The 25,397-nt window shown below is 40.1% G+C and overlaps 1 protein-coding gene across 1 annotated transcript in view; it reads left to right on the forward strand.

Moving 5' to 3' along the window:
- Positions 1-25,397, forward strand: part of CDC42BPA (CDC42 binding protein kinase alpha) — a 150,449-nt gene that overhangs the window by 123,507 nt on the left and 1,545 nt on the right. Inside the window, 18 exon segments of the mRNA XM_033144641.1 lie at positions 48-128; positions 898-1,003; positions 1,287-1,423; positions 2,281-2,420; positions 3,045-3,126; positions 4,163-4,379; positions 5,299-5,361; positions 6,025-6,618; positions 8,278-8,375; positions 8,912-8,996; positions 10,358-10,485; positions 11,730-11,778; positions 11,781-11,845; positions 16,988-17,173; positions 22,603-22,661; positions 22,663-22,718; positions 23,528-23,685; positions 25,332-25,396. Coding sequence (XP_033000532.1) covers positions 48-128; positions 898-1,003; positions 1,287-1,423; positions 2,281-2,420; positions 3,045-3,126; positions 4,163-4,379; positions 5,299-5,361; positions 6,025-6,618; positions 8,278-8,375; positions 8,912-8,996; positions 10,358-10,485; positions 11,730-11,778; positions 11,781-11,845; positions 16,988-17,173; positions 22,603-22,661; positions 22,663-22,718; positions 23,528-23,685; positions 25,332-25,396 — 2,369 coding nt within the window.

Raw genomic sequence — 25,397 nt, forward strand, 5'->3', positions numbered from 1 at the left:
GGTGTGCTTTTTTCACCTTAAGTAATTCTCAACATATATATGTTCAGGTTTCAGATCATCCTCTGCGTCCGGTTCACACACCAACCATGAGGTCACCATATATTGGTTCAGGACTCTCTGTGCCAAAGGTACCATAAGAAGTACTTGCAACAGTTAACAGCAGTGTTATTGTTATTAATCATAATCATAATAACAATCATTCAGAAGTGCAACATTGAAGCCCTTCCCATGTAGTTTCCTGGGGATGTTTATGAATCATCTGGTTCACAACACCGATATCATCACTTTAATGTGATGAGAAAAGTGTGTTTATCACAAAATGGTCTTCATAGCTAAGGGAAGCAAAACTTCAAAATTTTGGTTCTGTGCAATCTTACCTTAGATATTTGAACATTGAGATTGCAGAGCTGTCTGTCTCTTAACAGAAAATAAATAAACATCTGTATCTTTAAACACAGGATGACTCTTTCACCTGTTTCATTTCTGTAAATTTATCTGCTTATACAAAAGAGGGTTTTCTTTAATATTTCTTTTTTCCCCCTTTTTGTTAATGCACAGATGTTTAATAGTACTTTACATTTATGATTTTAACTTTGATAGTGTCCTTTTCAAAGAGACAGCTGACATGACTGCTGAAACATGGGTCAGCTTTCTTTAGACTGCCAATTTTATTCTCTGAACAGTAATCAATAATGCTTTGGCTATTTTTAGACATGGGAACAGTCTGGAATTTGTATTACCGAACAAAACAAAACAACAACAAAAAAACCTTCCTGGTTTTTATCAGCACAGCAAACCAGGCCATTAATTTAACATGTAGCATTTGTATTTAAGAGTAATCTTTGGAGAGCAAAGTACCTGTCATCTAAGCTTTTTCTGTTTTTATTTATTCCACAGCCGAAGGCCCATCAGTTTGTAGTGAAATCCTTTAATACCCCTACCAAATGCAATCAGTGCACATCTTTGATGGTTGGCTTAATAAGACAGGGCTGTACCTGTGAAGGTAAGATTGACTTACCATCTTATCTAGCAAATTATCACTTCATTGTATTATTCTGTTGATTATTAAATTTTTGGAAGCAAGAACAGTCCACACCAGTTTGAAAAAGAATATTTATTTACTTGTTTTTGTTTAGTTCTGGAACTGATCCAAACTCAGATATTGCAAAAGTAACTAAAGATTGACATGAGAAGTGTTAATGACTTTCATATGTTACTAGATTAATCTGTTACACATTCAGTAATGAGAAATGCATATTTTGATTGAATTCTATATTTTCTCCCAGTGTGTGGATTTTCATGCCATGTGACCTGTGCAGACAAGGCACCAGCGGTGTGTCCAATTCCACCTGAACAGACAAAGGGTCCTTTGGGTATTGATCCACAGAAAGGCATAGGAACGGCTTACGAAGGCCATGTCCGAGTAAGTATAGCAACACTGAATGTCATGGTCTGATAGTGGTTTTCTTACAATAATTTATAATGCAGCATCGAACAGCTTGGTTTATATTGAAATGACGATCATTTTGGCTTTTCATTTTCTATATAATATTTTTTTCTGAGTGTGTGAATAAGAAAAGAACTACTCTGTTCAAAACTTTACCATCCCCACATTTTTATTGCATATTATTACTTCGAGCTAAGTATAATGCGCACTAAACATTTCTTCAGCTATCCAAATTGTAAGAGGCCATATACACAGGAGTGGATTATGCTGGTGTAATTTACCCTATTCCAGACTGCTTTCAGGAGCAGGGCTACTGTCAACCAAGCGAGGCCGGGCCTGACAGAGTGAAAACAAGCCTTTAAAAAATAGAGTTTGGCACACGACCAGTGAAAAGAGTGGTGTAACTAGGTCATTTGACTGAGCTGAAATAAGTTTGCAGTAAGGGCATGTTTGCAAAGAGGCCTGCCCTTCTGCATGCAAGCGTGGAGGTTTCTTCAGACTTTTGACTCATGTAAAAAGATGTACACTACAAACCTATTCTGATTTGACTGTCGTGGTATTTCCCAAAGGAACTGCAGAAGCCGCAGTTCTGAGAAAGGGCAAAGGATCTCTTGACAAAGAATTCTCAGCAACCTCATAGAGTTTCTTGTAGAAAGCCACAGTAATTAAACCCGTTTGGTTTTGCAATGCAGGCATGCTCTTGAATGACCTGCTGGTTATACATTGAGAATATACAGGGCATTTCTAAGAACTAATTAATGGAACGATATATTTATTTGTTTTTACATTTCGTTCTTTACATTTGAATATCAGTACCATTCATTTTGTTACAGGTCCCAAAACCAGCTGGAGTGAAGAAAGGCTGGCAAAGAGCTCTGTCTGTTGTCTGTGACTTCAAGCTCTTCCTTTATGATATTGCAGAAGGAAAAGCATCCCAGCCCAGTGTGGTAGTGAGTCAGGTTCTTGATATGAGGTAGGAAGTGTCTTTTTTTAATGTAAGAGACTGCAAGTGCTACCAATTATAACTCACACTGTAGAGAATTCAATCTATGGAAGCTTCCATGTCTAAGAAATAACCCTTCTTCACCAATCCTTTATTAGGCATTACGAATATAGGCCATCATAAAACATCCATATGTAAAATTTAAAAAAAAATGTAAGAAAAAGGATTTTCATTGGAGTTTCTTCCCACTAAATAGTGCCCTTCGCCACTCTAAGAGACACTATTGACAAAACCTCAGCCACCCTTGCAGTTACTTCCAGGTTAATGTCAGACAGATAAAATCTGATATTTTCATTGTGCCATGATGTTAGACTACCCAAAAAAGCAGATAGCACGCGTTTGCGTAGCTGCATGTACAATGGACAGTAGAAAAGAATATATTCTACAGAAATAACAACTGTAAAAATAAAAGAAATGAAATTGGTGGTCATTCTCCTCCTAAATGACTTGAGGTTACCTTTTTAAGTTAAAAAGCATTATGTGTTGATAGCAATTCCACTATAATTTGAATAGATAATGTTCAAAAGTTAATTATAAAAGAAGTGCACTTCAGTTTGCTGATAAACATTTTTTGCATTGTTGTTTTTCAAAAAGGGATGAAGAATTCTCAGTGAGTTCTGTCTTGGCTTCTGATGTCATCCATGCAAATAGAAAAGATATTCCCTGTATCTTTAGAGTAAGTAATACATGTTAAAGTTGAAATCTGTTGCTTATAAGTACAATGGAGTCAATACTGTTGTTTAATTTTTAAAAAAAAAATAATACTGTTGTTTAATTTTTATTTCCATTTCCTTTATTATGAAAAAATACCTTTGTCGTTCTTTGTGGTTTCAAGTGCTCCTTGAAATTTCATTTCTTTTTCATCCAAACCCTGTACACTAGGAGGAAGTATGAAAATGTCACAACATACTAATTTTTAATGGTCTATGAAATGGTACTGTCCCTGAGCTAGTCTGAAGGGAACAAACATTTAACTTAGAATAAATGGAAAGCTTTGCCTGATAGTTATCGATTAATTTTTTCAGTTGAATTTTTATCCCAGCAAATTTTGCCACTAGAAGCTCAGTACGTTCTCACGGATAGAAGAGAATGAGGGGGGTAATTTTGCTTGCCTTTCCCTTCCCCCTGCTGCCCCAGGCACCACCTTCCACACTATTCCAAAGGATATCAAGACCATACGAAGCAGATTTTTGGGTGGCATAGGGGGATGCTGGGGGGGAGAGAGAAACAAAAATTGCCTGTCTCATCAGCAAGATGTGTCCACTGTGACAGAAGACTTTCTCAGAAAACAGGACCACTTCTATTCATGGGAGGCAAAGTTTGGATCCAATCCATGGTTGTGCCCTTCCCGTTTTTGCCTTGCAACAACCCTGTGAGATAAGCCAAGTTGAGAGAGGCTGGCTGAGCCAAGATCAGCCAGTGAGCTTCAACACTACTTAAGCAGAGATTTGAACTTCCCAAACCAAGTCCACCACTCTATATGCAATGCCACACTAACTCTCGCTAATTCACCTTGAAATGTGTCTATAATGCTGAGTTCCTCAACTGATTGACTACAAGCAAGGCACAGATTATATTCAACAGATCATAAATGTCAAGGCATCTGTTTTTCTGTGCATTGGTTTCTTTTGAATTTTTATCTCCTTCCTCTCCACCTCATGTGTGCTGTCTTTTACATTGCACAAAAACACACATGTCTTTCACTTTTCCAGGTTACAGCTTCCCAGCTATCAGCATGCAGTAACAAGTGTTCAATCCTGATCCTGGCTGACAGCGAGAATGAAAAGAGCAAGTGGGTAGGAGTCCTAAATGAACTACACAGGATTTTAAAGAAGAACAAGCTCAAAGATCGTTCAGTCTATGTTCCCAAAGAGGCCTATGACAGCACCTTGCCCCTCATTAAAACCACCCAGGCGGCAGCCATCATAGGTATGTGCTTGATAACCCCACAATAATACTTGACTCTACCTTAATGGGATGCGGGTGGCGCTAAGGGACGCGGGTGGCGCTCTTGCAGATCAGAAGGTCAGCGGTTCAAATCCCCGCAACAGGGTGAGCTCCCGTTGCTCAGTCCCAGCTCCTGCCAACCTAGCAGTTCGAAGGCACGTCAAAGTGCAAGTAGATAAATAGGTATCGCTCCGGCAGGAAGGTAAGCGGTGTTTCCGTGCGCTGCTCTGGTTCACCAGAAGCAGCTTAGTCATGTTGGCCACATGACCCAGAAGTTGTACGCCGGCTCCCTTGGCCAGTAAAGCGAGATGAGCACCGCAACCCAGAGTCTTCTGCGACTCAACCTAATGGTCAGGGGTCCCTTTACCTTTTACTACCTTAATGGAAGTTGGGTGGGTGCTTCCCCCCCCCCCTTTTTTTCTTTTTTGCTATGCCAGCTAGTACAGCAGAGTAGGCCAGATACCAGTTCCCTCTCCAGAAAATGGTCTGGCTTAGGATCCAATGGATAAATCCCCACTCCCTCAAAAGAAATTGCCTGTTTCATGGCACACCACCAGCAATAGTTTCTCGCCTGCCTGTTCTTTCAGTGGGCACAGCAGGAACCTCAACAGCCACAGATCCCACCTTGTAGAGGGACACCTGCACTTAATCCTAACCCTCTATAGCAGCACTGCTGTGGGTTCTAAGTGTGCTTACAGTGTTTCTATTACACTAGGAAATTGGGGGGAAATGTTGTTTTTAATTCTTAAAAGTGATATATGGAAGTGAATGGTAAGTATTCTTTTCTAATCATTAGCCTGTTGATCCGCTATCTGATTATCATTTGTCTTCCTTATTAGCCATGTGCCTCCAATTGGATTTCCTCCCCACCCACCCTCTTCCTTTCTTTTAACTGCTACAGATCACGAAAGAATAGCTCTGGGCAATGAAGAAGGGTTATTTGTGGTTCATGTCACCAAGGATGGTAAGGGAACATGGCTTATGTTTGAAATGTCGGGGGTTGAAATAATAAACTGCACATTTTGTTCTGTCAACTCCTTCTAGTGCCGTCTTTTATTAGTTCATGATTGTGAAGTTGACAAGTCAAACTGTTCTCAGTTCTTTCCGCCTACCAAGAAAGCCTTTCAATCTGTGCTGTGTTGGCGGACTGGAACCCAGACTCAATAACTACTTCCTGAATTGGGATAAATAAGATTAATGCTCTCCATGGCTACCTGCAAATGCAAGGGATGAAGCTTCACCCCATGGGTCCTCAGAACCCTAGCATCTCTCTGCATCATAGGTTCTGGCCCATTACAAGATTACCCATGAGGGAATGCAGGCTCTCAACTAAAAAAAAAAAAAGATTCCCTACCCCTTGATTATGGCAAGTGAGGCATAACATACCCCAGCAATAGGGATTGAAGCAAAAAAATATTGTTAAAGCCATAAGAAATAAGTTGTAAGAAAATGAGACTATGGTGGCTTGAGAAAAACACCATGTCTGTCTTCATACAGTTCCAGCAAAATGAGAGAGAGAAATAAACAACACAAGCAATAGTTTGTATTGGGGCTTTAGCACAAGATAAAAATTCAAAGGAAGAACTGCTTGTTTGCATGGGTACTAACAAGTGTTTATTTTTTGCAGAGATAATTCGTGTCGGTGACAATAAGAAAGTGCATCAGATTGAGCTCATCCCAAATGAGCAGCTAATTGCAGTGATCTCAGGACGAAACCGTCATGTACGGCTATTCCCTATGACAGCCTTGGATGGACGAGAGACTGATTTTTATAAACTGGCAGAGACTAAAGGTTGCCAGACGATAGTTTCTGGGCAAGTGCGCCATGGAGCCCTTACCTGCCTGTGTGTGGCAATGAAAAGACAGGTCCTCTGCTATGAACTAAATCACAGCAAGACACGACACAAAAAGATTAAAGAGATCCAAGTGGCTGGGAATGTCCAGTGGATGGCAATCTTTAGTGAGCGGCTCTGTGTGGGCTACCAGTCAGGATTCTTAAAATACCCTTTGCATGGAGAAGGAAACCCACATAGTTTGCTTCACCCAGATGATCACACACTGTCGTTCATTGCACAGCAACCAACTGATGCCATCTGTGCAGTTGAGATCTCGAATAAGGAATACCTGCTGTGTTTTAGCAGCGTGGGGGTTTATGTCGACTGCCAAGGTCGAAGATCAAGGCAACAGGAACTGATGTGGCCTGCAACTCCTTCCTCTTCCTGTAAGTTCCTGTCATTATGTTCACAGTAGCCTCATTTCTCCTCCTGGTTTGAGAGAACACATGCAACATTGGGATAATATTCAGGTAGTTACTCCCTTCTTTTTCTGTAAGATGGCATCATCAACAGGCTACATGGGGACATGATGCACAAAAGACATTTGTAAGAAAGAGCTTTTTTAAAATAATGCCATGTTGTCATAAACAAGACACAGATGTACACATTCTTCCTTACCATTCTCTCCCTCCCACAATGGATTCTCTCTCCATTTTCTGTTCATCGTTAATTGTAGTTTAACTCTGGGTTGCATTCAATTTGGTTATACTTAGAGTAGATCCAGTGAAATTAATAAACACGGCTAAGTTAGGAACAATAATTTTTGTGGGTCCACTTTAAGTAGATTTAGTTGAATGCCACTCACAGTGTTTCATTTGGCAGGCCATGGTTAGCAGTTGTCCTCCAAAGCAGAGTCAGAAACCCACTTCAGATTATGTTTTTTGATTCTGCATTGGAAGGCAAGTGCCACACCTTGCCAGATCATTGAATCATAGAATTGTAGTGTTGGAAGAGATCACGAGGGTCATCTAGTCCAACCCCCTGAGATGAAGGAATCTTTTGCCCAATGTGGGCCTCAAACCCACAACCCTGAGATTAAGAGTCTCATGGCAGAATATGGCTGTGTGTTGCTTCTAGAACTATGTATCTAGCATAAATAGTCCTGTTCATAGCACTGGCTTGTAGTTGTCATGACTAAAGCTGCTTGGTATGATTGGTAATAAGCAAATGGCACCATACACATAAAACAGTCCCCCCTGGTATTAGGCATACTTTACTGCTAGGCAAGAGCATCCACTACCAGTAGCACTGTTTCTCACCAGTAGTATACCAAGGTTAATGGGAACCTTAACAACTGTGGGTCCTTTGACATTATACTGTACAGTTCATTTTTTACACCCGGAAAGTATATTCACAGACCCAGATTTTAAAATACACTTGTAATGTTTGTTGCAAGACCCTGCTTTCTAGAATTATCCACTCTTCAACCTAAGGTTCCAGGGTGAGTTACAACAATTAAAAACAAAATTAAAAATTAAACAAATCCTTCCAGTAGCACCTTAGAGACCAACTAAATTTGTTCTTGGTATGAGCTTTTGTGTGCATGCACACGTCTTCAGATATGCATGCACACGAAAGCTCATACCAAGAACAAACTTAGTTGGTCTCTAAGGTGCTACTGGAAGGTTTTGTTTTTTTGTTGTTGTTGTTTTGACTATGGCAGACCAACATGGCTACCTACCTGTAACAATTAAAAAATAAAATAAAATAAGTTTGAAACATCTTGCAGTCACAGAACTAAGGTGAGTCCTCCCCATCTGAGGCAAATGACCAGTTCAAAATGCTATGAATAGCTGGGAAATTGAGATGAATATTAAACAAGAAGGAATGTGATTAGTAAATATTGTCTTGCTTCCCAGTAATAATCAAAGATCCTTTTTTCACAATCAAAAATAAAATAAATCTTACCATTTTCGACACAATCATTAGGATAATAAAGAGAGGATTACTGTTAAGCTGTCTACAGAGTCTGTATATTGAGAAGTAACTCTCTTCTAACCTTCAACACAATCTGTTACTCAGACTTGTATTTTACTTCTCCCCAGGTTACAATGCCCCATACCTCTCAGTATATAGTGAAAATGCCGTTGATATATTTGATGTGAACTCCATGGAGTGGATTCAGACTATCCCCCTCAAGAAGGTAAATAGCAAATGATACTGAAGATCAAACCATTCCATAGGATAGATTCCAACAAGAGTAAAGAGTGTTTCAACCTGTTAGCATATTCAATCAATGCAACTTATAAAAGAATTCCCTATCTGCATTTATCATTTGTTATGCAATACAATTCCTTCCCCCCCAAAATTCTCATGCACCAGTAATTTTTAAAATTATTATATTGAGAATTATTGCATGATCACATGTAAGGCTTTAGCTGATCATTGTGTTTTAATTTCTTGCTTTTTTTATCTGTACTGCATCATTTCCTCTATTGAAAAATGCCTTGCGAACGTCTGTTTAATATTATGAACAAATAAAAATAAAAAAATTATACAATATCTCAGATCTTAGGTAAAATGACTCCAGGTTTTTGTCAAAGGTTTTAACACCGATTCTCTAATCAGTTTCAGGTTTTTTTTTTAAGACTATTAATTATTGTTCTGCATCATTAGCCTTTGAGTTTGAGAAATATTTTACTAAAGCCAATTCCTACTAAGCTACACATGTGCTTTCAGGTACGTCCTTTGAACACAGAAGGATCGCTGAATGTCCTTGGACTAGAAACAGTGAGGTTAATATATTTCAAAAACAAGATGGCAGGTGGGTGAAAGAAGATTCCTCGCTACATTAATGTATTGATATAACCCAGGGATATGGAACCTGTGGCTCTTCTCACATTGCTGGACTACTGTTCCCATCATCCCTGACCAATGGCTATGCTGATGGGAGTTAAAGCCCAACAACACCTGGAGGGTCACAGGATCCCCATCCCATTAAATATTGTGTATCATTGTTGATTCAGTCTCGTATAAGACATTTTGGTTGGCCTCACAAACATTTCAGCTGTAGTCTGACAAAGACACTCATTCTCTCAGAGTTAATAACAAAATTATGAAAAAGTTATTGTACCGTGTGCCCTAAATAGCTGGGAAACTATGGAGACTCTAGTACAGCAGCATAACTGACTTGAAAATCTATTGTTATTTTATTCTGGCCTACCACTTGTGATTCGTAGATGTTTTAGGTTCTGCTTATTTTTCCATAAAGAAAATGGAAAAATTTATTGCTATTTTCTCAAACTTACAGAATAATTTTTTGCGTGGGGCGGGGAAGTCTCCTGAAGCAGTTAACAATAACACCTGCATAAATACAATAAAATCACAAACATAACTACGCTTTTTGAAAAACCCAGTCCTTGATCACAACACGAGTTGTAATAATATATATGTTTATTTGGGTTGGTAAAACTTAGTCCAATCGGTATAGTCACCATTGACGTTTAAGACCTGCACTGTAAATAACAGTGAGAAGAGGGAACAAAAGATTAGAAATTATGTTAGCATATATATTTACCACTTCCTGTCCTGAGTGAAATGTGAAGATTACATTATCACAATAAATGAATATATTTTTCTTTATAAATGTTTTAGAGTATTGAGTGTTTATAGAATATTGAGTGTATGTTCCTAGTATCAGAAAGTAGGTTATTTATTTACAGAACCTAGGATCAGTTATTTAATCCTAGAGCAGGTTAGAAAAAAGAATAAAGCTATATAAAAATAAAATGAAAACTATTTGAAAAGCAAGAAGGATATAATAGTACAAGTTTGGAGTTGGAGAAGCAGTAGGAAGGAAACAGGTTAACCACCCTCCTCCCTTTGTACTTATTGTCTCAAAACCGCCCCCCCCCCCAAAAAAAGCTTTAAAAGGTGGGTGGCAAGCGCCATAACTTTTTAAAAGCATGTTTGCATGTGATACACAGTTAGCGTTGGATCACAGTCACAGAAATAGTGTTTTACAGTTTCTTCTTCCTATATTATTTTTGTGTTGGTTTATATAATTTCCCAGGGGCTCTGTTTAGATAAAAACCCAGAATAGGGAAAATACATTGGTTAATACACTTTAACCATTTTATTATTAACTTAATATGGAACCTGTTTGGTTTTGTGCATCTTTCCTAGAGGGTGATGAGCTGGTGGTTCCTGAGACATCCGATAACAGCCGGAAGCAAATGGTCCGAAATATCAACAATAAACGCCGTTACTCATTCAGAGTGCCTGAGGAGGAGAGGATGCAACAGAGGAGGTCGGTATTCAACCTGTACTTGTCTTCTGTACATGCCTGTAGGCCCTGAAGACTTGTTTGTCTGCTGTCAATGTAGTTTTCTTGTTTGTTAGAACAGACATTTGTTTCTCTTCCCTTACATTTATTCTTTGTATATACTTGTATAAACACCAATCTAAAATTTTTAGTCCATTTAAAATTAAATCCTTGTGCAAAACAATTACTGTAATTTTCTGAATGCATGCCTCCATGTACTGTATATATGTACATTTGCGTGTGTGTGTGTGCATATACTGTATATATGAAGACTGATAATAAAATTTTTTACAAAAGAGGATTACATTGCTAATTATGCATACATATTACTTTCAAAGTCTAGTACTTGCTGTTGTACTTTTGGCAATGCTCATCCCATACTCTGTAACATTCCTCCAATATTTAGATGTTATTTATTTAATTGTGTGGCTTCTATGTAACAAATGGCTCACCTTGCAAAATGGTGTCTTGGGGTATATGAAAAAACTACAAACCTTTCGAATATTAAGAAAAATGTTTTCAGTAAGCACAGGACTGATATTTCAGTGTTTCTGGCCAAGTGTTCTTTCCATCCATAGAAGTTTACATATACTGCAGGAAAGACATAGTAAAGAACGGAACTTGTTCACAAATTGCTTTTCACTGGTAAAGGTAGCCAGATCTGCTTTTCTTTCTGTAAAACTATTATAGCAGCACTTATTGTAGGATTGGCTAATTTTCAAAGATGCAGAGAACTCTTAAAGCATTTACTTTGTATCCTGCAATAGAGTGGCACCTTCCTTTACAAACTCTTAAAGTTATTGTGACAGTTAAATATGAAGGGTAGTGCAATATTCTTCTAATTCTTCTTCTTCTTTTTTCTTCTGTCCTTCACCTCTGCCTCCATCCTTGCAGTGCCAGGTCACCACTGAACCCGCAACTGCACCTTTCTTGAATGTTGTCTCAACTCCCTCTCTGAGTCTCAGTAGCCCTATGGACTTTTTTACGGGCATGGGCTTTTAAGGCTTTAAAACCAACTTCTGTTCTTCCCGACCCTTTCCCCTTTCATCAGGCTGAGAGCTGGCATAGAATCAACACCATAAGTTAAGTTGCCCTCCTTTGAAACCTGGCCAGATATTTTTTTTTATTTATGTTTTAAAGTACTTATATGAATATGTATGTAAATATATATTTCACCATTTTTACGAATATCCTCATGGACAAAATACCTGACCTGGCTATCCTCTCTTGCAGGGAGATGCTACAGATCCAGAAATGAGAAATAAATTAATTTCTAATCCAACTACTTTAACCACATAGCACACATGGGCCCAGGAGATGGTATACAAATCCTCAAAGATCTACCTATGGTAAGTATATGAGAGTGTGTCCACACATAGAGGTATTGTACTATATAGTAGATAAAATGAACATAAAGGCATACATTTGTGATATAAATTGGAGTTGAACTGTTAGAAGGTTTTAATGAAATAAAAAGTGACTTTCATGGGCAGGGGCTTGAAAGTGATAAAAATAGAGAAATACAAATCTTAGGAACATGGAAGCTGCCTTATGTCCTTTTCCCATCTTGCCAACTCATCTATCGTGCCTAGATGTGGCGTCCCAGGTTCTGACGCAATAGGTGCTTGGAAAGACCTCTTCCTAAAATCAATTTAACTAGAGATGCCACAAGGTGACCTGTCACTGGCAGTGCCCAAGTTTACTTCCATAAAAGGTTAACATTTAACAGTTAAATGTCAATGGCTGCATCTGTTGGACACACCAGTTCCACGGTTTACGTTAATTAATGATATGGAAACTCAGAACCAACGTTAAAGAAGTCATTCCATATAATAACCTCATGGTAGCTTACGCATACTTCTTGCAACAGTTATAACCATTGGTGAAATGCAGAAGCTGACCAAGGCTACCTGCCCCTCCCATTTTTTTAATCGATTGGGGGGGTTGCTTTGGTTGGGGTAAAGTTTTTTTTTAAGGCTGGTCTGCTTTTAGTCTGTGTTGTATTTGTTTGGCGGGTGTAGGTGTTTTAACTGTTGTTGGGGGGGGGGGTAGGCTCTGAGCATTGACAGTATTTGCCTATGAAATTTGACCACAACAGTTTCTTAGATTTCCAAATGTGTCCTAGGTCCCAAAAGGGTGAGTCGCCCTGAAGTTCAGTATTCAGCAAAATAGCAGGCTGGGCCAAGTTGTTGCTTCTGTCTGCAGGGCACACAAGTGTCCCACCAGTTTTTTGTTTCTTCTCCAAATCTTCATATTATCTGTTCTTCCCTGCTGTATATACAAAAGCATTCTGTTTTCTTTTCCTGCATATTTTTCTAAATTATTTGAGCTATACTAGAGGACATGAAAGAAGAGAGGATCACGGCAGGTGCTAGGAAAAAGTTCATTGTTTATTTTCTCATATGTGCAGTCAGCAAAATTAACAGCCCAGGATTTATCTGTATAAAGGATTACCCTTTCCTGTGGTCTTCACTCATGATATATACCAGACACACAGTCCTCTTCCTCATATTTTCATGATTCTGTAGGTTTCAAGCATCCCCCCCTTACACAACATAGTAAATGACAGCTCTCCCCACATTAGGGTTGCTGTGCTGATTTTGCCCGTTAAAAATTTGCCATTGTTCTAACTAAACAAGCAAAAGAGGATCCTATTTAAATGCTTAAAGGTAAAGGGATCTCTGACCATTAGGTCCAGTCGTGTCCGACTCTGGGGTTGCAGCGCTCATCTCACATTACTGGCCTAGGGAGCCGGCGTACAGCTTCCGGGTCACGTGGTCAGCATGACTAAGCTTCTGGCGAACCAGAGCAATGCACGGAAATGCCGTTTACCTTCCCGCCGGAGTGGTACCTATTTATCTACTTGCACTTTGACGTGCACTCAAACTGCTAGGTGGGCAGGAGCTGGGACATATTACACCTGCTTACAGGAAAATATTAGTAAATTATTTGACTTCCTTGGGTCCCTACAATTTTTTTTCTATTAAACTTCAGTAAAAATTAAACATTGCACCTGATTTATCAGTATGCAAAGACACTGTTTCTGCATACTAACCAAGGTATGTGCATCAATTATTTTGAAGCTAATGGTTTTTAAAATTAATCAACTGCAGTAGATATTTCCATTTTTCCAACAACTACAAAATTAAGCTATTTATCCAGCCCACAGATCAAACGTTGCCCACCAGGCCCACCAGGCCTCCCTATTGGGCCCATAAGACCATTTTCAAGAAGCCACCCCCACCCACCCCCTACATGCTATATGTGTGGCTGGTAAGGGCCTAACATCAAAGAAACAACTGGGGACCCAAAGGTCTCGGCTGTTCCTTTGTTCAAGCAAGGTATGCTGTTTAAAGGAGACACACAGAGGGGGGGTGTTTGAAGGCATGTTCCCATCGCATCAGCTGCTGGAACGTGCCTTTCTCAAGGCATTCAAACTTTGGAAGTATGAAGGAGCAAGGTGGAGGTACCCTCCAAGTACATGGGAGCGTGCCTCCAATCTCCCCCCCCCCCTTTTCCTACAAGCCTCTGTGGTTTCAAGGACAAACAGCAGGGGGAGGATGTTTGAAAGCCCTTAATAAACATCCCTGCCCAAGGATATTTAAAGAAGGGCTGTTTGAAAGCCCCATGGTTTGCTTTGAAGTCCTGACAATTGGGGCTTCAAAGAGAGGCATCAGCTGAGGTCACTATGATGTCAGGTGATAGGCTGGTGGGTGGGCCTGCCCACCTGTCAACTTCAGCCAAAAAAAAGGATCCTGAGCCCTGTGGTATGTGGATAAGCCATGGTTTGAAGTTGACTTAATTATGAAACTTTCCAGAGTTTGTTTTAATGAAATGCTACACCAAGGTTCTGTAAAAATGAAACTAAACCCTGTGGAAGTCATCATCCACGTGCACAGGAAGAGGAGGGGAAATTGTGTGAGCCCAATTCATTACTCAGGCTTGTTCTGGCTCATCTACACAGCACTAAACCATGGTTTAGTATTACATGCAAACAAAGCCAGTGTGTAAAGAGTCTGAAATATGATGGCAGTGTAATTTTCCTTTCTGATGGGTCATACAGCTCTGGTGATGGTCCATCTTCCTGTTTGTGTATATGCAGTTCTAATTGAATACAGTGGTACCTCTAGTTATGAACTTAATTCGTTCCAGAGGTCCGTTCTCAACCTGAAACTGTTCTTAACGAGAGGTGTGCTTTCGCTAATGGGGCCTCTTGCTGCCGCTGCGCCGCCAGCACATGATTTCCGATCTCATCCTGGGGCAAAGATCTCAACTCGAGTTAACTTCCAGGTTAGCAGAGTTGATAACCTGAAGCGTTTGTAAGTCGAGGTACCACTGTAATTGGGCTCCATGGTAGCAGCAAGTAGGAAGCAAGAGTTCTTCAATAAAGTATATTAAAATTAACAGCTGGTCCTTAAGCAAAATCTCCTACAGGATTTTCCTCTTGTGTGGAAAACATTGAAATTAGAACATGATCTACATTTGAGGGTACGTGTAGGGAAACTGATGTGCTTGCGAATGCTCTAGTAAACAAGGGTGTACGTTCAGGGTTGTCCCCCCGCCCCAACCAAGTATCTAGATGTTTGGATGACTGGTACATGAAGGAGGATAGAGCCAAAAAAATTAGTAACCCCCCCCCCGGTACTGTGTTTCCTTGCAATCAAATGTTTGCAGTTTCGTTTATTAATAAGAAAATGGGAGTAAGATTTCTCCACCAGCTATATTTTTTCCTTTGTCTGAAGAGTACCATGCTAGGGAGGGAGGCTTGGATTTTATCTTGCCATACAGTATTTTTATTCTAGTACCTGTATAGCTGTCCCCAGCACACTGAGTGAAGGATGTACTGTATTCTAGTGCACCATTCTGAAACAGGGCTGTTGTTTCCCAGTGGTGGGGATGCCTACTGAAAGTGCCGCTTCTTAGGAAGATTAGCTGCATCAAGATATGTGAAATCATTGTATGTTTGCAATAGATGATAATGAAAATTGCTCTTAATTTGTCTGACTGTTTTAGTCCTATGATCATCAGTCACATTGAGTTCAGTCAAACTTGCTTCTCTGTAGACATGTATAGCATTTCACTGTTAATTTTGTGTCAGATCTTGGGTCTCTTTGGGTTATGTTCCATTTGCTTCTTTGTTACAAATGAATTCAGGGAAAGTTATTTTTCTAAGATGGTTTTAAAGGCAGTCTTGTTCTTTTTTTAAGAAAAAGAAAAAACCCCATACACTTAGGCGTCTAGCTTTTTAACACTAGATGGAGCAAATTTTGCAGGGTAAACTTTTATAAAAATAATGTATTGAATAAATGATATTTAAAAAATCTACAAGGCTTACAATACATTTATATATAGATACAGGAATACATAAGGAATATCAGGAGCTGCTTTATACTGAGTTGGACATTTGGTCTATCTAACTCAGTATTGTCTACACTGATTGGCAGCAGCTATCCAGGGTTTTAGTTTACCTGTGTGGAAAAGGATTTCTTTTCTTTCTTTTTGTTATGTTCACACTTTTTCTTTTTGTTAACAAAGGGGAATGAAAGGAAAGGTAAAAAAGAGAAAAAGCTATAGATTCATAAAAGTAAACATTCAAAACTAGACCACATAAATCTGGGGTATGTACACAATGGATAAGAATACAACAACTACTTTGTCATCTAACATGCAACAAAAAAGTACATGAAGTCCTTGACTTGGCCAAGGCCTAACCCATGACTAACTTAAATCTGTAGGTTTAAAAAGGGTCTGTTCTGAGTATGACTTAGATAGCACACATTTTTTCCATTGTACAGTGGAATATGTACATCACATATTCTCGTGGGATTGAATTGGCTGTGTGGGAATGTCTTGTCCTTTGTATATCATGTGTGTTAAGCCCACTTGTGTGTGTCTGATGGGACTGTGAAAGTAAAGCCTCTGCAGCCAGACCCAAGGTGTGATTTCATCATAGAAGTCACTAGAACACATCATGCCTTTTTCAGTCCATTTGCTAATTCAAGCAGGCTGTGAGCAGGTGAGTTCCCAGTGAAGCTCCACTCTGAGTAGCACAGGTGGTAGGGGGAAGGAGGGGACAGGATTTGATCAAAGGTGAGCCAGGAGGGAAGAATTAACTGTGATGTTTGTAGTACATGTCAATGTCTGAAGGCAGGAGAAGGGCATATGCTAGACTGCAGTTCACATGCCACTGCTCACTCTCTTCAAGATAGTAATGAGTACTTTGGAGAGCGAGATTCTAAAATACGATGGTTGTTGTGGTTGAGTATGTACAAAAGCAGTCTCTGGAAACGGGTCAGGCAGTATGCAGATGATAAATATGCCTTTTGATTTACAAGCCTCATTTTTAATGAGCATATGCTCCGTGATATGTATTCCTAAGATCACAGGTACCCTCCCTCATTATCTCTCTTTCTCTGTCTCTTTCTCTTTCTCTGTCTCTGTCTCTCTATCTCTCTCTGTCTCGCTCTCTGTATCTCTCTTGTCTTTGATAGCCAAGCTCCCCTTATCCGCCCTCTCATCATCACTCCCATCTCATCTCTTCTCCAAGCAACTTCGAGCACATCTATCACATGACTGTTAACTCAGCTGAAAATTTCCTCTCCCGTGATTCCATAAACCGTGCATATTCCCCACCTCTACGCTCTGTCCCTCGTACACCAGCCTTTATGAATATAAGGGTATGAATTGTTCAGCCAGGTGTTCCTGCTACTAACACTGTGTGGTGTTCCTTCTTTTTTGGCCTGGCTAATATCTGGCAATATTTCAGCTTTGCAGTTGGCTTCATTTGTGTCTGGATCTTTCCTTTTTCCCCTTTTGCTTCCCTTCAGTTACATTTCTTTGTAACCCCCAAATGAGGGGTGTTAACTTGGGCAACTACCAAAGTAGAAGTCCTTGACCTTTTCCCCCAAATTACTAAGTATTCAAACAACTTTTGCAATCCCACTAAAATTCACCAGAGAATTTCACATGAGTTTCCCAGTTCAAAGGACCCACAGTGAGGAGACCTGGTGTCCTAAAACATGTTCGGTACATTGCGCATGCCTCCCCACAGTCCCCTTGTCCACTGAGATTAATTGATTCAGAGGGGACTTGAAGGAAGCCCAGTGGTGCATCTCAATAGGATTTATCTGATAATTATGGAAAGCTTGTTGCTGTATCCAAAAACTTACACCCATGAATTTTCTTTGCAAGACAAGACTTAAACGGTTGGATGGAAATTTGGATGCGTGCCAAATACAGAATGAGGCCTATGTATTAGAGATAACATTGTGTGTAGTGTTGGAATTCTGCATTTCAGTATGGTAATAGAATTCTGTTCCACTTAATAGAAACATCAATCTGATCTGATTTACATGACTCTGCCACACTATCCATGTACAGGGTCCTATAACAAAAAGAAAACCCTCTGCCCTGCCTTGAGGAGTTTGCAGTCTACATTCCAACTTGCAGAGGCAGCAGAGGGAAGAAGGGGAGATGGAGGCATATATATATGCAGAAGCAGTCTTACATGTCTTTTTTCTGGAAATCTTAGTGTGTTTCTTGAAATGTTAGGTGAAGGCAAAAAGCTTAAGGCAGAGACTTAACTGGGAGATGGAATTTGAGCTGGGATTGATTTAAAAAAAAAAATTAATTTTTTATTTAAATTCTTTATAGTCCACACACTCACCAGGGACAGCTGGGATTGAAAGAGAGGACAAGAGACTCCTGCGCCTTGTGGATTCGGGAAGGGAAGGGAGTTCCTGATAAAAACGGGACTGGAGAAATGGGGGCGCCATTTAAGGGAGCAGGTGGCTGTGCCTCTTCTTATTTCTAGTTAGGTCTGTAGAAGTAGGCTCTTGCTTTGTCAAGTACTTCATAAAAATGTTTTTTATTTGTGGCCTAACAATCCTGTCTAAAGGGAGGTGTCTCTCAAATCTCTCCAGTCCCGAACAGATCAATAAGGCTGAGCAAGCGGCTGAGCTTCAGGTTTGTTTACCGTTTGTGTCCTTTCGCATGTAGCTCATCTAATTCTCCTGCCAATATGTGAACTTACATTAGTTTTACTACAAATTCTTTAAGGGCTGGCCTGTAAACAAGATTGTTTTCCCTACTGATGACCAAACTATATTTTCCAAGAAAGCATCTTAGACATTTGTTGGCTGTTAAGTAAATGCTTCTCTTTTCTGAAGTTAAAAGTTCTCCTCAGTGAACTGCAATCAAATTTATATTTTCTACCTTCAAAGAATGACATTTCAGTCCTGCTGACAGAAATGCAGGATAATAAATTGTTAATATAAATAAATAAAAATGTATTTTTTTCCATTGAGATGTATTTGCTCTGAAGATTCATTTGTTTACCTCTTTGGTCGTTAAAAAAATAACATCGGTATTTTAAATGAGATGCTTAAGGGTTAAGCTTCACTACCATTTCCTAACTGCTGTTTTGAGCAACCATGGATTTTATTTTTGTGCATGACGTGAAAAGCTTCTCTTTCTCAGTTCTCTGATCTTAGCAGTGAGCTAACAAATATTTAGGGAAGGGCAGTGAAGCATTTGCTTTGAGGTAAAGAGCACCTAAGAATTAAATGGACTCTGCCTTTTAGTCAAATAAAAACAAGTGTATCTTTCTCATATTCCCACAGCTGTATTAGTTGCCTCCACCTTGTTTTAAAATTGATTGTGGTCATTAGATCTAATTTATTATTTTGCTCAGGAAAATAACACTGTAATTCTTTAAAGGATGGCAGCCTAACAAAACCCATTTATACAGTTGATTAGATATACTAGCCAAATAGGGTTACTCAGCCCTTAAAGGACCAGGTTCATAGCCCTGGGGGTCACTTTGGACCCACAGCTGTCCATAGAGGTGCAAGTCAACTCTGTGTCCAGGGTGGCTGTCTACCAACTCGCATCTAGTACGCCAGCTGAGACCCTACCTGCCCGCAGACTGTCTCGCCAGAGTGCACATACCCTGCTTATTTTCCGCTTCGACTACTACAATGCACTCTACGTGGGGCTACTTTTGAAGGTGACTCAGAAACTACAATTATTCAGAATGTGGCTGCCAGACTGGTGACTGGGGAGTGGCCGCCGTGACCATATAACACCAATCCAAAAAGATCTACATTGGTTCCCAGTACATTTCCAAGCACAATTCAAAATGTTGGTGCTGACCTTTAAAGCCCTAAATGACCTCGGCGCAGTATACCTGAAGGAGCGTCTCCACCCCATCACTCAGCCCAGACACTGAGGTCCAGCTCCACTGGTGGTTTCCTCATTGCAAGAAATGAAGTTACAGGGAACTAGGCAGAAGAAGGTCTTCTTGGTAGTCGCATGCACCCTGTGGAACACCTGCCCATCAGATGTCAGAGTTAAACATCTCTATAACCTTTCATAGACATTTGGAGGCAGCCCTCTTTCGGGACACGTTTATTGCTTGATGGGTTTTCTCTTGTACTTTTGTTGGAGGCCACAGAGAATGGTTTGGGCAACCCAGTCAGATGGGCAAGGTGTAAGAAATAAATTGTTGTTGTTGTTGGTTGTTGTTGTTGTTATCATCATCACCATCATATAAATGCCCATCGTTCTGAGTGAAGGGGATGGGCTTGCAAACTTCTTCTTTTATTCTACGTATCAATGCACATTGACTCTTCCCCTCATCCTCCAGAATTCATATTAATAAAGTCTAAAATCATTCCTCCTTGCAATATCCCAAATTGTTATGTTGCCCATATAATTCAATAGGATCCATTAGAAACTGAACCAGCTCTCAGTCACGACTGTTTATTCTATATCCCTGTCCTGGATTCTGTTACTTGACTTTAAGTTAGTGTGCTTTCCAAATAAGTGTGTTTGTTATCTGTTGACTAAACTGTCAGATTCCTGTTTTCTGACATGAAAGATTGGCATTTCCAGTCTCTCTTCTGCACTCAGCTTTGGAAAAATGAGAGAGAGAGAGTTCGGAAGTAGCTAAGCGACAGACAGACAAGTGGACATCAGGGTGCTGAATTTCATGTGTCCTGATCAGTACCTATTTTCATTTTCATTCCATTAGCATTTGTTTTGTGTAGCCAGTGTTGCAGCTTCTGTGAATGCATATTGTTGCAGCCTGTATCAGATTCACTGCTTACTGGATAGCTTGGGTGGCTAGTGAATCCGTTGAAAGCTTTCTAGCAGTCAACTTCATCCTGTAACAATATTTTGTTTTCTCCTACCAGGAGGATACCCAGAGTTGTTGATCACGTTGTTAATGTGACTTGGGGAAGCAAGGAACTGACCTTTGATCTTTTAAGTGAGAAGTGGGATCATAAACACACAGTGCAGAGGTGGCAAACAAATTGTTCAATGAGAGAAGCAGAAAACAATAATTAAGATTACCTAGCTCTTTATGCCTGTCAGGTGCTAATTGGTGCATTGCATAAACAGAAAAGCAGAAAAGCAATAGATTAATGGTAGAAGCATGCATTATAGAATCATGTGTTATATGCAACAACAACAGAATGTATCCTAGATCACCAGCTCAAACTCAGAAAAACCTTTTATTTCATACAACCTTAAAATATGCCATTTATTCCAATTTTGTACAGGGGATAGTTGAATATAATCAAATAAGCTGTGGCTATCCCAATAAGCCCAAAGGAGTTTAATGAATTATAAGAGTGCATTTCAGAAATTTGAATGCATGCAGAGTACTAATTTTAGATGTGCTTATTACTGATGTGTTAAAAAACAAAACAAAAACGCAATGAAATATAATTCCTGAAAAATTATTCTTATTTTAATTTTATTTATTTAATATTTTTATCTGCCTCTCAAAAAAATAGCTTCACTAAGTGGCAATCATGTAACTTGAAACTCACCTTAACCTTTAAATTGGGTTTTTAAATATTGTCACTTCACTGTACACAGGGTTTATATGTTTACAAGTACACAAAGCAATAAGCCAATCAGTGCAATAATAAAAACACAATATAATTGAACTAATCAAGAGGTATTGAAATAAGTAACAGATAACAAGTGTATCCTTCAAGGCCCGTGTAAAAATTATTATTTTTATTTATTAAATTTGTATACCGCCCTTCATCCAAATATCTCAGGGCAGTTCACAGCATAAAAATACAGAAGAAAACCACAAAATACATAGTAAAACAAGGGGGGAAATGAAACAAACCAGGCGCCAGGTGAGCCTCCCTAGGGAGACCATTCCACAAAAGAGGAGCCACTGCAGAAAAGGACCGTTCTTGTGTTGCCACCCTCCTGACCTCTTGAGGAGGAGGCACACAAAGAAGAGTCTCAGATGAAGATCACAGGGTCCAGGTCAGTTCATATGGGGAGAGGCAATCCCTGAGGTATTGCAATCCTGAGCCATTTAAGGCTTTATAGGTCAAAACCAGCACTTTGAACTGGGAAACTAATTAGAACTCAGTGCAGTCAGGCCAGGAATGGTGTAATATGCTCAAACCATCTTGCACCACTGAGCAACCTGGCCACCAAATTCTGCACCAGCTGAAGTTTCTGAACCATCTTCAGAGGTAGCATATTGCAGTAATCTAACCTTGTAGGGATTGTTAGTTTATGAATCATTCCAACCCTCTGAAAGGGTGGTCCTGGGGATAAATTCAGTGCCTATTCTTTTTCTACTCAATGTGTTTCAGAAAAGTCCTTGAAAACTAAAGAATCTTGAAATGTAGTAAAGAGAGGGGAGAACTGGGAGATGTAAAAATCCCTGTTGATAGTAAATAATTGGAGCAGGGGCTGTATAGCTACATTGCTTAACTGTCTGCATCCATGGGGACTGTTAACACTGAAGACATTACACTAGGATGTGTAATAGGTTTCAGATTCCTAAAAAATATCAGAATTTAGGAGAAAACCTTGCATATTTGGCTGCTTACTGCCACATATAAATTAGCATTTTGCAGTTGCTGCTGACGGCATTCTGTGTGGTTCCATCCACAGTGCTATTTATAGAAAGTAACCTCTGCAATCTTGCCTACTTGCCATCTAGATAACCTGGAGACCAAAGCATTGTTTGACCATTTGCTTGGACTGTAGTTTGATATCCTTGGTATTTCCACTGTAAATGATTTTGCCTCTTTCTTGTTTCTCTTTGTTCGTTTTGTTGCAGAACCTTCGACCTCAGGAAAGTCGGACCATGTTTAGTGGTTCTGTCAGTATTCCATCGATCAAAATCCCGCACTGAACCCGGACGCTCCATGAGTGCTAGCAGTGGTTTGGCGGCAAGTAAGTTGCTGCACCTTATCTCGGACATATAATGCAGAGTCCGTCCATGTATATACAAGTGACTTCATATAGGCAGTGTAACCTGGGCTGGGGAGGGAGGGCAAAGAAACATGGTGTCTCAAGTGACTTTTGAAACTCCCCGGTGCTGGCATGGTCCCCTGCTTGTGTTGGTCAGGTACCCCACACCAACACAGATCTGACACATGTCCAATACCAGAAAAAAATATTGGGAATATTGTTTGTTTCAAATACTTTGACTTCTGCCTTCCAATCATAGACTTCAAGGCACCTTACAACTGTTTTTTCTCTCTCATAAAACATTATTAACATCTAGCAGAACACAGCCAGTAAGACTGTCATTGAAAACTGGCATTCCAACACAATAACAAGAGTGGCTGAATACCCAAGTAAATACATAGTATGTAGGAAGGAAATGAGAGGAAATTCTTATTTGCAGAAATGAAGTTTGTTAAAGATGCAAAACACATATTATGTTGAGATCCTTGGTGGGGATTAATGTGAAGAAATACAAATAAAACACTACTAAAACAATAGCAGCCAAGAGACTGTGAAGTCAAATAACACATTTAGTATAATTGGTGGTTTGGCCCAGTGTAAAACCAGATTGGTGCTGGGGGCGGGGTTGGGATGTCAATGAATAATTGTTAAATAATTTACAGAGGGTGCAGCTGGGAAACGGAAGCAGGCAGTTCAACAAAAAATTAAGCTTCAGGAAAACAATTAGTAGAGCGTACAGCTCTAATGCCTTCATATTTGTTATGTAGCTAAATCCCTGGGTGCTTTCCTAGGATCATCTGCACAAAATGGCAGTGCTTTGCGGAGGGAATTCTCTGGAGGTAGCTATGGAGCAAAGCGTCAGCCGATGGCATCCCCTTCGGATGGCTCCTTGTCCTCTGGCGGTTTGGACCAAGGCAGTGATGCACCAGCGAGGGACTATGAGCGAGAGGTGGGTATAACGTGGCAGGGGAGGGGTGGCAAGGGAAGCTGCTCCACGGAGCCCAAGTTCTTTACTCTGCTGTGCTCAAACAAAGGGATAGAGAAGTGTTGCACAGGACAGTGACCCCTGGAAGAATAACCACAGGTTTTACTGAAGGAAAAAGTATTTTCCTATTTAAAATATGATAGAAATCCCCAAGGCAGGAGTCTGTATGACTCGAAATGCTGTGGATTTGGATAATAAACTTTTTAGCAGCACTTGCAGATTTTTCTTCCTGTGGCACATGAAGTGATAGTGGTGCATCAAAGAGAATTACTACTGCCTCTCATAAGTAACCAAGCAGGGCCTGAATCTAGGCAAAATTAAGTTTTTAATCTCACTGATTTCACTGGAAATATTTTAACGTGCTTAACTTTCCCACTGAAATCAATTTGACTTTTGTCCATATTCTATTATACTAGTTTTGCAATAAGGAAATCTATATTCTGAATTTTTACTGAATGTTGGTTCACATTAGTTTGTAGAATTTGACAGGGGCAGGAAGTAACTGGCCATAAAGGCGGCTGGTTGCCAAAGGAGGAATACTGGCATTGTCCTGCCCAGTCCACAAGCAGCTTTGTTATCCTACAGCTTAAGGCCAGTTGATGCAGTCAAGGATGCATTCACACAGCAGAGTTCTCTGTGAATCAAGCTTCCTGTGAGTACAGCCACTCCTTCTCAGCAGTGGCTGCTTTGATTGTGGCAGACGCTGCTGTCCTTGGCGGCAGTTTGCACAAAACAAATTTCAGCTGTTATCTGTGGAGATACCGGTTCCTACAATATATTATTCGGTGTCCTTAAGCGATGTTTTCATTAAGGTATTTTTTGCAGAGTGTTTTGCAAAAATCTACAGTAATCCGTATGAGTTGTTCATGTCAGAACAAATAACACAGAGTGATACCCTTTGTACAAAACCGCTGACAAATCTCCTGCAAGTCATGAAACAAGAGAAAGAAAACAAACGGAAGGGGAAAACATTTAAACCAATTAGAAGCACAAAAATATTAATCACCTTTCCAAGTTCATCCAGCATATGCATTAATATCTGGCAGGTATCTGTCTGGTATTGTGCTAGTGATCTGTGTGCAAATGTTCTTTATGCATCTTTGGGAGCATTGCTTGCATGGAGGCAAAATGTGAATCAGCCCTGAATCAATGGAGGCAGATGGGGCACTGCCCCACCAATCTCAATCTCAGCCACACTTCCCTGCCTTCTTCCTTACATGGAGTCCAGGTGGTGGCACTGCCTACTAAATTTTCCTCCTTGTACAACTCCGCAAGGGAGGATGGGGACAAAACTGGAGTCTGGCTGTACCTACTGTTGTTCTCTCTCCCGTATGCCCCACCAACCCCAAGTGGACACTGGCCAGCTCTGCCCTCACTGGCCAGCTCTCCCAGCCACTGTACTTGGGAGGCAATATGAGATGCATCCTCTTAAGAAGTTAGAGCAGTTGGCATCACTCCCTAGTGTGCTAAGGCGTGGGGTGTCGGGACAGGGCAGTCACTTGGTTCCAGACAGTTCTTGTCCTCGGTGACCCTTTCCCCTTACTCCCACCCATGTCTTCCTCTTCGGCTCCCACTCACTGATATGTTCTCTTGCATTTTTTGGGCTGCAGGACTCTGACTCTCCAAGGCATTCGACAGCTTCTAACAGCTCCAACCTGAGCAGTCCTCCCAGCCCC

The sequence above is a fragment of the Lacerta agilis genome, chromosome 3 (assembly GCF_009819535.1).
Source record: "Lacerta agilis isolate rLacAgi1 chromosome 3, rLacAgi1.pri, whole genome shotgun sequence".
Taxonomy (NCBI): Eukaryota; Metazoa; Chordata; class Lepidosauria; order Squamata; family Lacertidae; genus Lacerta; species Lacerta agilis.